At 41.8% G+C, this 15,746-nt stretch overlaps 1 protein-coding gene across 4 annotated transcripts in view; it reads left to right on the forward strand.

Annotated features, from left to right (window-relative positions):
• LOC309364676 (zinc finger protein RFP-like) overlaps positions 1-15,746 on the forward strand; it is an 85,747-nt gene that overhangs the window by 11,309 nt on the left and 58,692 nt on the right. Inside the window, exon 8 of one of the 4 annotated variants that reach the window (XM_081902422.1) lies at positions 7,015-7,803. The exons of the other annotated variants lie outside the window; for them this stretch is intronic. Within the exon in view, the coding sequence (XP_081758548.1) occupies positions 7,015-7,532 (518 nt within the window). The 3' untranslated portion in view covers positions 7,533-7,803. Of the gene's footprint in view, positions 1-7,014; positions 7,804-15,746 lie in introns of those variants that run through there. 4 annotated transcript variants of the gene reach the window in all.

Genomic DNA, 15,746 nt, shown 5'->3' on the forward strand with positions numbered 1-15,746 from the left:
CTGATATTAGGAATCTACGCGCCAAATGAGGGAAAATCGGAATTTTACAAGAAGCTGCATGAGATAATGCTGGACTATCTGAACTATGATAACATCATTATGATGGGAGATATGAATGGGGTGGTATCAACCAACATGGATAAGTCACACAGCCAAAACGTAACAAAAGAGGGCAGACTACCCAAAACATTTTTTGAATTGACTGACAACATGGACTTGATTGACATCTGGAGAACAAAGAACCCTCTAGGAAGAGAAGGAACATTCTTTTCTGAAGCCCAACTGACATGGACAAGAATCGACCAAATATGGATAACTAGAGGCCTGGCACCCAAGATAAAAAAAGTGGAAATCTGCCCAAAGACCTGCTCCGACCATAACGTTGTAAAGATGGATATGAGACTAACTCCAACCGGCTCCTTCAGATGGAGGATGAATGACAACTTGTTTAGAGATCAGGAGATTGTTAAAAAGGCCCAAAAAGCTTTGAAGGACTATTTTGAGATAAACTTGAACACCACGGTGGAAAAAAGAACTGTCTGGGACGCAAGTAAGGCGGTTATGAGGGGGTTTCTGATACAACAGAATACTATAAAGAAAAAAGCACAGAATGAGAAAAAAGACAAGATTTTGGAGAAAATTAAAGAAGGTGAGAAGAAGCTAAGAACGAGACCGAAGTCAAAGGAGATCCTAAGAGAAATTAAACTTTACCAAGCACAATATTCAAAATTGATAAATCAGGAAGTGGAATGGAAAGTTAAGCTAATGAAACAAAGATCCTTTGAATCGGCAAATAAATGTGGAAAGCTGCTAGCATGGCAGCTGAAAAAGAGACAAAAATTGAACACGGTCACAAATTTAGAGATTGAAGGAAGAAACATCCAGAACCCAGTGGAGATCAGAAAGTGTTTCCAGAGATACTTTAAACAATTATATACACAAGGGCCGCAAAACGAACTGGAGATAGAACAATTTTTAAGGAAGAATGGTTTACCAAGGTTGTCTCAGCGAAATAGAACAATCCTGAACCACAAAATAACACAACAAGAGATTGAAGAAGCCATTCAGAACATGCAACTGGGCAAATCTCCAGGGCCAGATGGACTCACCTCCAAATATTACAAGACATTGAAAGACTATTTGATACATCCATTAATGGAGGTTTGCAATGAAATTATGGAGGGGAAGAAGGCACCGGAGTCGTGGAAAGAAGCTTTCATCACATTGATACCCAAACTAGAAACTGAAAAGACACAACTTAAGAACTACCGCCCCATCTCCCTCCTAAATGTGGATTACAAAATATTTGCAGACATTTTAGCAAGTAGATTTAAAAAAGTGTTAAATGAAGTAATTCACAAGGACCAAGCAGGCTTTCTCCCAGGTAGACATTTGTTTGCTAATACAAGGAACATTATTGATATTTTGGAACTTTTGCAAACAAATATCAATACAAAAGCAGTGTTGATATTCATAGATGCGGAGAAGGCCTTTGATAATATCTCATGGAAGTTTATGAAGAAAAACTTGGAAGGAATGGGAGTGGGGCGGGGGTTTGAGAATGGGATAGAGGCAATCTATTCGGAGCAAAAGGCTAAATTGATAGTGAACAATGTGGTGACGGAAGAGTTTAAAATTGAAAAAGGAACACGACAAGGTTGCCCTATTTCCCCTTTGTTATTTATTTCGGTCCTGGAAGTGCTCTTAAATATGATTAGAGGAGACCGGTTGGTGGAAGGTATTCAGGTCGGAGCAAAACAGTATAAACTTAAAGCATTTGCAGATGACCTAGTATTGACTTTACAGGAGCCAGAGCCAAGTACCAAAAGGGTATTGCAACTGATTTATGAGTTTGGTCGGGTGGCGGGATTTAAACTTAACAAGCAAAAAACCAAGGTTTTGGAAAAAAAATTTGACCTCTTTAGAATCAGAAAGGTTTCAGAAAGAGACAGAGCTAAACGTGGTTAAAAAAGTAAAATACCTAGGGTAAACATAACAGCGAAGAACATGAATTTATATAAAGATAACTATGAAAAATGCTGGTCTGAAATTAAAAGGGATCTAGAAGTATGGTCAAGACTGAAACTTTCCTTGTCAGGACGTATTGCTGCTATTAAGATGAATGTATTGCCAAAAATGCTGTTTTTGTTTCAAACTTTGCAGATTGTGGATAAAATGGAGTGTTTTGGGAGGTGGCAGAGAGATATCTCTAAATTTGTCTGGCAGGGCAAAAAGCCCAGAATTAAGTTTAAGGTATTAACTGATGCTAAAGAAAGAGGGGGCTTTGCCCTGCCAGACTTAAACTTGTACTATGAATCAGCAGCTTTCTGCTGGATGAAGGACTGGCTGCTTCTTGAAAACACGGATGTTTTAGATTTGGAAGGATTTAACAATGCTTTTGGATGGCATGCATATTTGTGGTATGACAAGGTTAAAATTCATAAGGCTTTCAAGAACCATATTGTCAGAAAAGCAGTGTTTAATGTCTGGACAAAATACGACTTATTGGAAAATAGGACCCCAAGGTGGTTATCACCAATGGAAGCTAAGGCCCCGAAAAGACTCAATATGGAGGCCAAATGGCCGAAATATTGGGAAATAGTAGAAAAAGATGGAGATAACTGGAGGTTGCAGAGTTTGGAGAAACTAAAGGATAAAGTGCGAGATTGGTTACATTATGCTCAGATTAAAGAAGTTTTTAAGTTGGACAAAAAGATAGGATTCCAGGTGGAAAAATCAAAGTTAGAAACAGAACTGTTAGAACCCAGTTCTAAGATACTTTCAAGAATGTATAACTTGTTGCTAAAATGGAACACACAAGATGAAACGGTCAAATCAGCTATGATAAAATGGGCACAGGACATAGGGTACAATATCATGTTTGCTGACTGGGAAAAGTTATGGACCACCGGCCTGAGATTCATGGCATGTAATGCCTTGAAAGAAAATATTATGAAAATGATATACAGGTGGTACATGACCCCAGTCAAGCTTGCAAAGATATACCATTTGTCAGATAATAAATGTTGGAAATATAAAGAAACTGAAGGAACGTTCTTTCACCTCTGGTGGACCTGCCCTAGAGTTAAGGCTTTCTGGGAAATGATATATAATGAGCTGAAAAAGATATTTAAGTATACCTTTCCTAAGAAACCAGAGGCCTTTCTTCTGGGCATTGTCGGCCAGAGGGTGCAAAAGAATGACCGAAGTTTTTTTATGTATGCTACAACAGCAGCAAGGATACTCGTTGCTAAATACTGGAAAACCCAAGATTTGCCCACACTGGAAGAATGGCAGATGCAACTGATGGACTATATGGAACTGGCGGAAATGACTGGCAGAATCCAAGACCTGGGAGAAGAACTTGTGGAGGAGGACTGGAAGAAATTTAAGGACTATTTACAAAAACATTGCAAATTGTATGAATGTTAAGAAAGATGTAAGATTAGCAATAACATGGTACCAATAAATTAGTTAAAAGGAATATGAACTTAAATGTAATTAAAAGAAAAGACAAATTTTGGATAAATACTATGTTAAAACTAAGTCTTTAAAACTGTGATCTAAATTATCTAAAATTAGGGATATAATATTGGAAAATTATATTATAAGAATTGAAACAAGTTAATAAATTGCTGGTAAAGTTTAAGATTCTGGAATGCAGGAACGAGAGTTGTGAGGAAGTCCAATGAGGGGAATGAAATGTGGATATTGGAAAATTATATGTTATTCTGTATGTTTTTTACTGTCCAAACAAAATTTTAATTATAATTATAAAATTATAAAAATTATAAAAAAAAATTATTGCTTGTTAGCCACCCTGAGCCCGGCCTTGGCTGGGGAGGGCAGGGTATAAATAAAAAATTATTATTATTATTATTATTATTATTATTATTATTATTATTATTATTATTATTACTACTACTACTACTACTAATATTACTATTTATTATTATTATTATTATTATTATTATTATTATTATTATTATTACTACTACTACTACTAATATTACTATTTATTATTATTATTATTATTATTATTATTATTATTATTATTATTATTATTTATTTATTATACCCCCACAGTACAAGGCCTATAGAGACGTGTTCTGTGAAAAGGAGGCAGATAGGCTACCTCTCCACAGGCCTTACAACTGCAAGATAGACCTGCTGCCTGGTGCCCAGATGCCCACCAGTTATGTCGGAGGCAGAATTGGCCGATTTGAGGGAGTTCCTGAAGAAGAACTTGGAACGCAGGTTTATTAGGCCATCCCAAGCGCCTGGAGGGTCCCCAGTCTTCTTTGTGAATAAGAGGGACACCCCAGAATGCAGGCTAGTTGTGGACTTTAGAAAGGTCAACAGGGTCATGATTTCTAGCCGATATCCCTTGCTCCGTATTGGTGTAGCTTCCAGAGAGAAGAGAGATAGTCTCAAATTACAGCAGGGCGTTGAGGAAGGTAGCAGCTCTGAGACAGGAGAACAGCAAAGTTATGCAGTGTTGGGAGAAGGGGAAGCAGAGCAGCAAGGTGACACGTCATTGGACAGCATAACCAGCCCCCCTTCTCCCAAAATGCGGCGTTCAATAAGGGTCCGAGAACAAAGAGCTCAAAGGCAATTGTCCACTGACAGACGCCATAGAAGCAAATGCTGTTGCTAGAGGGGGAAGGGGGAGGAGTGAAGTGGAAGCAACTGTTATGGAGGAACAACCAGAATACCTTGTATTTACCATGTTGTTTTTTTAAAATGTGTTTTTATTAAAGATTTTCTTGGTTTACAAAAGTATGTGCAATCTCTCTTTTTTTCAAGTAACATTTTTTACAGATCAGTTTCATTTGTTGAGACATTAGGAAGAAAAGGGGGAAAGAGGTGGAGGGGGAAAGGTGTGGGGGTGGGGTCGGGTGGCAATGTTTCTGTTTTACTTAATATATGTGGGGTTTTGTGTCAGCGTCGCTTGTGCGGGCTCTCTGTGATTCACTTGTGTTCCTTTGGTGGTGAGAGAGGTTGGGGTTGGCCTAGGGTGTGGTTGTTTGTTTGTGATTGGCTGTGATGATCTTTGTTTTCATGTGTGAGTGGGATGGGTGGGTGTTTTGGATTAGGTTAGCCATATTGATTTGTATGCTGTTGGTGGATTTTTGTCATTGTCTTGTTGGGCTGTGTGATAAAGGGGAGCCATACTTCTTCTATTTGTTCCCATGTCAGTTTCAGTCTGCTGGTTAATTTTTCTAGTAAGGCTGTTTCCCATACTATTTGGTACCACTGGTCCATGCTTACTCCTGACAGGTCTCTCCAGTGTCTAGTTATGATGCTTCTGGCTGCTGAAAGTATGTGGGTTATGAGTTCTTTGTGGTGTAAGTGGACATTATTGTCTTGGAAGATGTTTAGTAGGGCCAATTCTGGGGTGATTTCTAATACTTGCTTAGTTATTTTACATATTTCTTGTATGGCTGTTGTCCAGAATAGTTGGATTTGGGAGCACTCCCACCACATGTGGAGGTATGTGCCTGTGGAGGTGTACCCTCTCCAGCATTTTGGTGTGGTTCCTGGGCGTATTAGCGCTAGTTTTCTTGGTGTTAGGTACCACCTGTAGGTGAGTTTCATTCAGAGTGAGTTCTTTTCGTTGGTCTTTACCGTGTCGACTGAATAAATCATACATAATAACTTTCTTATTTCTTTCCTGCCTCTTAGGGTGAGGGGGAGAGAATTCCTCAAGCCTGACACCCCCAAGATTCAGAGGCAGCATTGTAAATAGCCACATTCCCTGTTAGAGCCTCCTATAACCGAATCTTCCCCTGATGTCAGGACTTGGGAATTGTAGATATCTTGGTTCAATCTTATTTTGCGGAACAAACCATTAAATATGTTATTATAATTTATTAAATTAGTATGCCACCTTTCATCTGTAGATCTCAGGACTGTTCACAACATTAAAAATAGAAAGATAGAAAATACAGGATAAAAACAAGAACAAAAATCAATAACACCCCACCCCAACCCAAACACATTTGAAAGGGTATCTGATGTTGAGAATTGGATTGGTGGCAAACTGACACTCTGTGGTAAGAATAGAAACGCCAGGGAAATTACAGTTGGTCGTTTGCTCCTCTTCTCAGAAACAAAGGAATACAATTGCGGTGGAAATTTCCAGAAGGAATGCCATTTATCTGCTAGGTTGCCTAATTTTGTCTCCCTCATTGAGAGGGAACCCTTGAGGCAGCATTAGTTCTGCCTCCAGCTGAGGCAGAATTGGGTCCGCATTGACACTCTCCCCAATTCTAACCATAGTGAGGGCATTAAAGGATCCATGGCTGTTGTCTGCCTATCTAAACTGGTTGTCCTCATTCGCCATCCCCTGGAAGCCCTAAATAGCCAATTCACACATAGTGTGTTAGAGGAGGGCAGTTTCCCTTCTCTTCTGCCCTTTCCCTCTCCTTAGCTGACACAGCAGAGCTGAATAAAATATTATTGGGGGTTTTTACTCTGAAGATTTGTGAATTGACAGGAAGGGCACAATATAGGAAGTACAGTGGTGCCCCACAAGACGAATGCCTTGCAAAACGAAAAACGCGCAAGACAAAAGGGTTTTTCAGTTTTTGCGTCGCTTCGCTAGACAAATTTCCCTATGGGCTTGCTTCGCAAGACGAAACGTCTTGCGAGTTTTTTTCCTTTTTCTTTAAGCCGCTAGGCCGTTAATAGCCGCTAAGCCGCTAATAGCCGTGCTTCGCAAGACGAAAAAAAACGCAAGACAAAGAGACTCGCGGAACGGATTAATTTCGTCTTGCGAGGCACCATTGTATATTGAATATAAAAATAACAAGTATGGTTTTTATTTGAAGTTTATTCTGATGAGAGTCTGGAAGAAGGAGAGAGGGTCCTAACCCTAAATGCAATGGAAATAAGTCCTGTTTTTATGAGAGGGAATCTGGTTCCTGGGCTGTTTCTTGGATCAGGATGTCCGTCTCTTGACTCTGGGCTGATTCTGTCTCTCTTCTCTTTTCCTCATCTTCCCCCCAACAGCAAATGTCACTCTGGATCCAGACACAGCCTATCTCAGGCTCATCCTGTCTGAGGATCGGAAAAGTGTGAGACTGGGAGATAAAAGGCAAGACCTGCCGGACAATCCTGAGAGATTCAACAATTGTACTTCTGTGTTGGGACGTGAGGGATTCACAGCAGGCAGACATTTCTGGGAGGTCACTGTGGGAAGCGAGGGATGGTGGACTGTGGGGGTTGCCAGGAAGTCTGTGAAGAGAAGGAGCTTTCTTCCCTTCAGTCCTGAGGGAGGAATCTGGGCTGTGGAGAAGTCTGAAAGCAAGTACTGGGCCTGCACCTCCCTTGATGACCCTCCTCTGTCCCTGAGTGGGGACCTCAAGAGGATCCGAGTGACTCTGGACTATGAAGGGGGACGTGTGTCATTTTTTGACGCTGACTCAGGAGCCGAACTCTACACGTTCTCAGGAGCCTCGTTCTCTGGAGAGACTCTCCTCCCATTCTTTTGTCTGGGTGGAGGTAAAACTCAGCTCAGTATCTCCTGAAGACACTATATTTGCCTCACAGGCCCAGCAGAAGTTTCTCTCCTGACCAGAATGACTGATATAAAACCAGCATTTCCCTCTCAAGAGCATTTTTTTGCAGCTTTTCTGGGATCCTTTGAGAGGATTCGTTCTAGTCACAATCGGCACAAGCAACAAAACAAACAAAAATTGGTTCTTTTCCCTTCCCTTTCCCGGAATTTCCTCTGCAGCAGAGTTTTTTAAGAAAAAGAAACACCTGAACATTCCCAATAAATAATCTTTTCCCTCAAAAGCCTCCATCACTCGATTGCTGTTATCTATCTTCATTAAGCATTAGCAATAAATAAAGAAGTAAATAAAAGGAAACAAATATTCATTGGCTAGGAATGGAATCCCAACTGTGTCAGTGAGAGCACCAAATTTTGGAGAGCTCTGGGTGGGATGTGGATTTTGATTGGCCTTTTTTCTTCTTATTTGTGGTAAACAACTAAGAAGAAGATTAAAAATTAAAAAGAAGGAATCTGAAATTTTCTGGGTGAAAATGAGGTGGCCAAATTCACTGAGGACCTTAAATGGTCCAAGGTGGTAGGAACTAGAAGGGATTGATTGTGAGGATATTTCCAAACTGACTGAATGGACATAGAAATATCTAAATGGTAAGTAATGAAATTTGGGGCAAAAGCTCCTAACTTCACTTATACGGTAATGATGACTGAAGGTGGGGGCTGAGTGTGGAGGAAGCTTTTGAGGCCATTCTTTGTGTGCCGCCTCAAGAGGCCCAGAGGGTGGCAACACAAGAATGGGCCTTTTCTGCAGTGTCTCCCCTCCTCTTGGAGGAGGAGTCTGGGAGGGCAAGAGTTAACACCCCCCTGCCCTTAAGGAGGGTCCATATGTACATGTTTAACAGTTTAATAAATTGTTCTGTGCACACTTATGTTCAGCAAGATGGGAACATGAGCCCAAATACTTTCATGTGGCAAGCGAGGGAGCCATATGCATTATGACTCAGGAGCTGAAATCTACACGTTCTCAGGAGCCTCGTTCTCTGGAGAGACCCTCCTCCCTTTCTTTAATCTGGATGACTTTGAAACCTACCTCAGTATCTCCTGAGGGGACTAAATCTGCCTTTCAGGCCCAGCAGGAGTTTCTCTCCAAACCAGAGTGACTGGTATAAAAACCATTTACCCGCCAAGAGCCCTTTGGGCAGTTTTCCAAGGGCCCTTTGAGAGGATTCATTCCAGTCAAAATCTGCAGAAATAACAAAAGAAAAACCAAGGAAGATTTTTGGCAATTGAAATTCAATGACAGCTAAAAATGGGAACTTATTTAAAGATAATTATGAAAAATGTTGGGCGGAAGTGAAAAAAGATTTAGAAATTTGGTCAAATTTGAAGCTTTCCTTGTTGGGTCGAATTGCAGTTATAAAGATGAATGTACTGCCTAGAATGTTGTTTTTGTTTCAAACATTGCAAATTGTGGACAAGATGGACTGTTTCAAGAAGTGGCAGAAAGATATTTCTAGATTTGTCTGGCAGGGCAAGAAGCCCAGAATAAAATTTAAGATATTAACTGATGCAAAGGAAAGGGGTGGATTTGCCCTGCCAGACTTCAAACTTTACTATGAATCAGCAGCATTCTGCTGGTTGAAAGACTGGCTGCTTCTTGAGAACACAGACATTTTGGACTTAGAAGGTTTTAACAATGTTTTTGGGTGGCATGCATATTTATGGTACGACAAGGTCAAAGCACATAAAGCATTCAAAAACCATATTGTCAGGAAAGCATTGTTTAATGTTTGGATAAGATACAAAGACCTATTGGAAAATAAAACCCCAAGGTGGTTGTCCCCAATGGAAGCGAAAGCTCAGAAAAATGGCCGAAATATTGGGAAATCTTGGAACAAGAAGGAGATAGATTGAAATTGCAGAGTTTTGAGAAATTAAAAAACAAAGTGCGAGATTGGCTTCATTATTATCAGATAATGGAGGCATACAATTTGGACAAGAAAATTGGCTTCCAGGTGGAAAAATCAAAATTAGAAACAGAGCTGTTAGAACCTAAAACTAAGATTTTGTCAAAGATGTATAACTTGCTGCTGAAATGGAACACTCAGGATGAAACGGTGAAATCTGCTATGATTAAATGGGCACAAGACGTTGGACATAACATTATGTTTGCTGACTGGGAACAGTTATGGACCACAGGTAAGAAGTTTACGGCATGTAATGTCTTAAGAGAGAATATTATGAAAATGATTTACAGGTGGCACATGACCCCAGTCAAGCTTGCAAAAATTTATCATTTGCCCGATAACAAATGTTGGAAATGTAAAGAAAATGAAGGTACCTTTGGTGGACGTGCCCAAGGATTAAGGCTTTCTGGGAGATGATATATAATGAAATGAAAAAGGTATTTAAATATACCTTCCTGAAGAAACCAGAGGCCTTTCTCCTGGGCATGGTCGGCCAATTGGTGCCAAAGAAGGATAGAACTTTCTTTATGTACCGTATTTTTCCTTCTATAACACGCAGATTTTTTCTCCTAAAAAGGAAGGGGAAATGTCTGTGCGTGTTATAGAGCGAATGTGTGGTCCCTGGAGCCGAAAAATCATGCAAAAATCAAATCGCGGCGCTTCACGGAGAAGGGAAAACTGAAAAGAGGAAGTGGCTGCTTTCCTGCATTCTGCCTCAGGGTCTTACTGCCCACCCGCCTCTGTTTCGTTGCTGTGTTTGCTGAAATGAACAAAGAGCAGGGAAAGCCCCTCCCCTCCAGGCAAGCTCCGGTGCTGCTGGGGGAGAGGGAGAGAGAGGGGGGAAGGGAGAGAGAGAGGGGGGAGGGGGAGGGAGAGAGAGGGAGGGAGGGAATGAGAGAGAGAGAGAGAGAGAGAGATGGCTGGCTTGGGTGGGGGAAAACTTTTGCCTTTCTTTCCTCCAACCCGTTAAATCCCTCTCCTGCATTCCTCCCCTCCAGGCAAGAAGAGGGGAAAGTGTCGTCTCTGTGCTCCGGTACTGCTGGGGGAGAGGGAGAGAGAGGGGGAGGGGGAGAGAGAGAGGGAGGGAGGTGGCTGGCTGGCTTGGGTGGGTAGGTGAGGGAAAACTTTTGCCTTTCTTTCCTCCAACCCGTTAAATCCCTCTCCTGCATTCTTAGCCAGCTGCTTCTCTGCACACCCCTCTAATGTCCCTTCTTTGTTTTTCCTTCGCTCCCCACTTAAAATGTGGTTACAAAGCATAGATCCACATGGATCCTCAGGATCTTTGCATTGGGTCACCCCAAATTCACCATCAGATCACATAGCATGTCCATGGCTACAGCCTGCCCCAAAAAAATCACGCACCCACTGTTGCCTGGGGCTGCAATGGTGCAAAAACGTGGTTACAAAGCATGGATCCACAGGAATTCTCAGGATTTTGGCATTGGGTCACCCCAAATTCACCATCAGATCACATGTCTGTGGCCACAGCATGAAGCCCAAAAATGATACATCCACTGTTTCATTCAGAATGTTTTTCCCTTGTTTTCCTCCTCTAAAAACGATGTGCGTGTTATGGCCAGGTGCGTGTTATAGAGCGAAAAATACGGCATGCTACAACAGCAGCAAGAATACTCAGCGCAAAGTATTGGAAGACACAGGATCTATCCACTCTGGAAGAATGGCAGATGAAGGTGATGGACTATATGCGATTGGCTGAAATGACTGGCAGAATCCGAGACCAGGGAGAAGAGTCGGCGGAAGAAGATTGGAAGAAATTTAAAGACTATTTACAGAAATATTGCAAAATCAACAAATGTTAGAAAGATGTCGGATAGAAATTAAGTGGTTTCAGCTGTAATGTTGTAAGAGAATATGGAAAAAAATGTTTAGAAGTAGGTTAAAGTTTATTGATAAGGATTTGCTGAACTAACAATTTGAATTGGAATACAAAAAAGGAAGGTATGAGGAGGTCTGGGAAGTAAGTTAAAGGAAAATAAGTTATGGAAAATTTGTGTGTTTTTATTTATTTTTATTTTTGTATTTTTGCTTTTTTTCTTTTTTTCTTTTTGCTTTTTTACTGTATTAATATTGAAAATTCTAATAAGTATCTTTTAAAAAAAAAGAAATAACAAAAGAAAAATGGGTTGCTCTTGGTTTGCATTTTGCTTCCTTTTCCCAGAATTCCCTCTGCAGGTTACTTCTTAGAGAGACAGTCACACTTTAAGGAGACCAAATAAATTTTATCACCTTCAATCTTGTTTTCTATTTGAGGTGTCTGATTTGGCAGAGGACAAGACTCTTGATCCCAGGGTTGTGGGTCTGAGCCCCACGTTGGGCAAATGTTTCCTGCACTGCAGGGGGTGGGAATAGATGACCCTCAGGATCCCTCACAACTCTGCAATTCTAGGAAACCTTCCTCTCCCCACAAGACCTTATGCAGCTGTTAAAATGCATGCATCATTGGATTAATAGATGACTAAAAAATGAACCCCTTGACCCATGTCACGCAGAATAGCTCCTTGCTCTAGAGGCCTCAGACGGGAAGAAAAAGAGAAAAAAATTGAACAGGGCATCAGCTTCAAATGCTCTCTGCAAATACAGCCTCGCCATCCCCACACCTTGTCAGAAGTAAACCTTATTGCATTGAGTGGGGCTTCTGCTCAATTAAATGTATTTTGAGTGGATGCATTAACGTTCCTTATTTACAGGCTGGATTCTGTCTATCGGGGGCATCAAATGGGGTGTCCTCTGGATAATGCTGGACTCCAGCTCTCCTCTGACCCATCCAGGATGGCCAGGGGTCAGAGAGGATAGGAATTGCAGTCTGGCAGCTTCCAGAAGGGGCCCCATGGGCTGTGCTGCCCTATACATTTCGCAGGGCACCTTCCCTGTGTTCCTGAGCCCCAAGGAGCATCATTTCAGCACCAGGTGCATCTGATTTCTCTTCTGGGATACTAACAGCTGGAACAACACATGTCTGTGGAATTGACCACTCAGATATCAGGCAGGACTCTCTGGCTCCCCTATCAGGGCCACTGACTACTGACCGGTGCAGCCTGCTCTCCTTTCCCTGCGTTTTCCACGGGGTGGTGGCACATGATGGAATAAAGACACCTTTCCCTGTGAGCCTCCACTCACCCCGTGGAAGGAAGGACACAAAAGTGTCCCATTTGGTCCAGCGCCCAAGAGGGGCCACCCAGACGCCTGTGGGAAACCTGCAAGGAGGACCAGAGAGCAAAAGCAGCCTTGCCCCCCCCCCCCCCGCAGCCTCCAGCAACCGATCTTTACAAGCATGGGCGCCAACTTGAATAAAAATATTTTTGGCGGGGGGAGCAGATAAGCCCTAATCCTCTCCACCTTCGGCTTGGTTTTATCCCTCGGTCACCTCCAGCACCTTCCCCTGCTCCTTGGTGGTGGCACGCACCCCTTTCCCTGGGCACCCTGAGCTGGGGGTCTGGCCCGATGCCCACCCCCACTGCTGACAGGCAGCACCACGCAGCCCCTTCCACACCACCCTTGGTCAAAAAAGCAGCCCTCGTTCCAAATGGGAGGGGCCAAAGGCCACCTTGGGAACCCCAGGGAGAAGCTGACTGGAGTGGCCACTTTGCCTAGAATGAACAAATGTTGGCTGTGTCCCTAACACATTTCTCTTGCATTGGCAGTCAGAATGCAGAAAAACAATGGGAGCAATAAGCATGTTCAAGAATGCTGTTTGAAGGCGCACAACACAGTGGGACTTTAAATCACACAATGGATGAAACATCAGGGCTTAGATTGAACCTTTTTTAATGTAGGCCATGTTGTAAATACACATACATAGAACTGAAGAAATGCCAATATTGCATGAGGTTGCAGAGCAGAGAGAGAGAGAAAAAAACCAATAAGGGTTATTCCATTGCTACGGCTCTTCCACAACTGTCACCTAGTAAGAGTCACTCCATAACTGTTTCTACCCCAACTGGTCATTATAACTTGAAGAACTAGTACTGAGCTTGTTCCTTTCCTCCTCCCTCCCCATTCCCCTTTCCTTTTATGTCACCTATTTCAGCTTGTTTTTCATTGATCTGTGAAACTGCATTCTTATTTCACCACATGAAATAATGTGGTGAAAGAAAGTATGTTCAAAGAAAGTGGTTTGAGAATCGCATTCACACTAATCAAGCATTACTGCAACCAGCAAGTTTTCAAACCGTCGTGATGGGTGGAGAAGAGATACAAACTGCTATGACTGTTGGAAACGCAGCTTAAATTATGGCAAGGTGTTGTGAGCAGGTGCTAGCAACATGGGTCCCTAGTGCTGGTGAAATGGGGCATTTGCATGGCTCTATTGTGTTATTGCTCTATTGCCATCTGAAGGGGCCCTCTTGCGCAAGAAGCCACAGTGGAGTCTTATGGACCCTCCAAGTGTCCGTATTTTCCAGGGACAGACCTGGATTTACTGAAGACGGCCCACTTTTGGATTTGATCCCAGAATGTTCCGCTTTTCCCTGGGACGTCCCTCTGTTCCTCAGAGAAATGTTGGAGGGTACGGAGTTATGCAACCCCAGATCCAAGGAGATAAGTAACTATACAACCTTTAGAAGACATCTGAAGGCAGCCCTGTATAGGGAAGGTTTTTTGATGTTTAATGTTTTATTATGTTTTATATATGTTAGAAGCTGCTCAGAGTGGTTGTGTAGCACCCTGCTTGTGGTTAACACTTAGCTGGAATGAAATATTCAACGCAGCAATAGAGAAATTAAAATAATAATTTATTTGTCAGACAAATAAATGAGAGGCACAGTGGTATATGGTTACCAAGCTCTGGCCTGGGCTCCTGCCATTATGGCCAGCACTTATATTCCCTCAGCCCAGCCTCCTTGCTCCTCCTTTGGCTGCCTCTGTCTAATCAGCCTGGTTGAAATTCCCATTGGCTGTTTGCTAGAACCAATCACAAAAGATACACCCATTTCATATTACCTTTTATGGGAGACAAAAGCTATATATTCTTCTATCTATAAATGACAAATAAGTAATCATATATCTTACATTTGTCTCAACAAGGAACCTTAATTACCAGCTCACCTCTTGCCCTCCTTGCCCTATTGCCCTCCAAAACAGATCGTTAATGGTTTTAAATTTTTATCTTAAACAGATGTCAAGGATCTTGAGTTCACATTCTCATGCATCATCAATGAAAGATCTCTTTTTGGAGGTCTTTAAACAAAAAGCCTGACAACCATATATCAGGAGTGCTCGATGGCGTCTCCTGTCTGGCAGGGGGCTGGACTCAATGGCCCCTGTGGTCTCTTATAACCATGATTCTATGAAATAAGAATTTAACATTTCTTTCTTTCTAGATCCTTTGCATAATTACATTTAAGCTAATATATTTAATACATTATCATAGGTAGCCTTTTAAAAGAATAAACCTTCTCAAAGTAAAAAGGAACAGTTTACAGCCTCAAAATAAAATAGGAAAAAAGCCTCTTCTTCTGTTTACACTTCCCTTCTCAAGTTGCTTTCTCCATTTGCTCTTGGCCTTTTTAACCTTAGGAAGAAGATATGGCTCATTTTACTATTTGCCAAAGCTTAATTTGTAGGGTCAGTGTAACCTTGCTCTTAGCCTGTAATTCCCTTTTTACGACTTTGAGAATTGTTTTCTGCTATAAATCAAGGGGCCCTTTGTCCAGGAGAATAAACATCTTGCCAAGGTTTTTAGGCAGCTGGTCTTCTGCCTGGCATGAAACATTTGAAAATCTTTAAGCTCAATTTAAAATACAGATCCTGATCAATATATAAGCTTTGATAAAAATGCAGGCTATGATTAGATGCCTCAGTTGAAGCATCCCAGTCAGATGGGCAGGGTATGAATAATAGTAGTAGTAGTAGTAGTAGTAACAACAACAACAACAACAACAACAACAACAACAACAACAACAACACCAATAATCGGGCACCGCTATTTTCATCAGAGAAATGTTGGAGGATAAGCCACCCCCTCTGGCCCAGCCAGGTGTCCCTGTTTTTATCAGCCAAGGGGGCGAGGGTTCAGAGACATAAGCTATTTAGGAAAGCTCAGTTGGTAGAGCATGAGATTCTTAAATCCCAGGGTCATGGGTTCTAATCCTGTTGCCTTGATGATCCTCATGGTCCCTTCTAATTCTTACGCCTCTTTCTTTTCTTTTTTTAACAAGTTCTGCTTCACAACACAGAGCTATCAGTGCAGTTTACTAGAACCCAAAGCCATTCCTACACACCCCAAAAACAATGAAAGCATTTCT

Source organism: Podarcis melisellensis, assembly GCF_964234715.1.
Source record: "Podarcis melisellensis genome assembly, chromosome: 2".
In the NCBI taxonomy this organism is placed as follows: Eukaryota; Metazoa; Chordata; class Lepidosauria; order Squamata; family Lacertidae; genus Podarcis; species Podarcis melisellensis.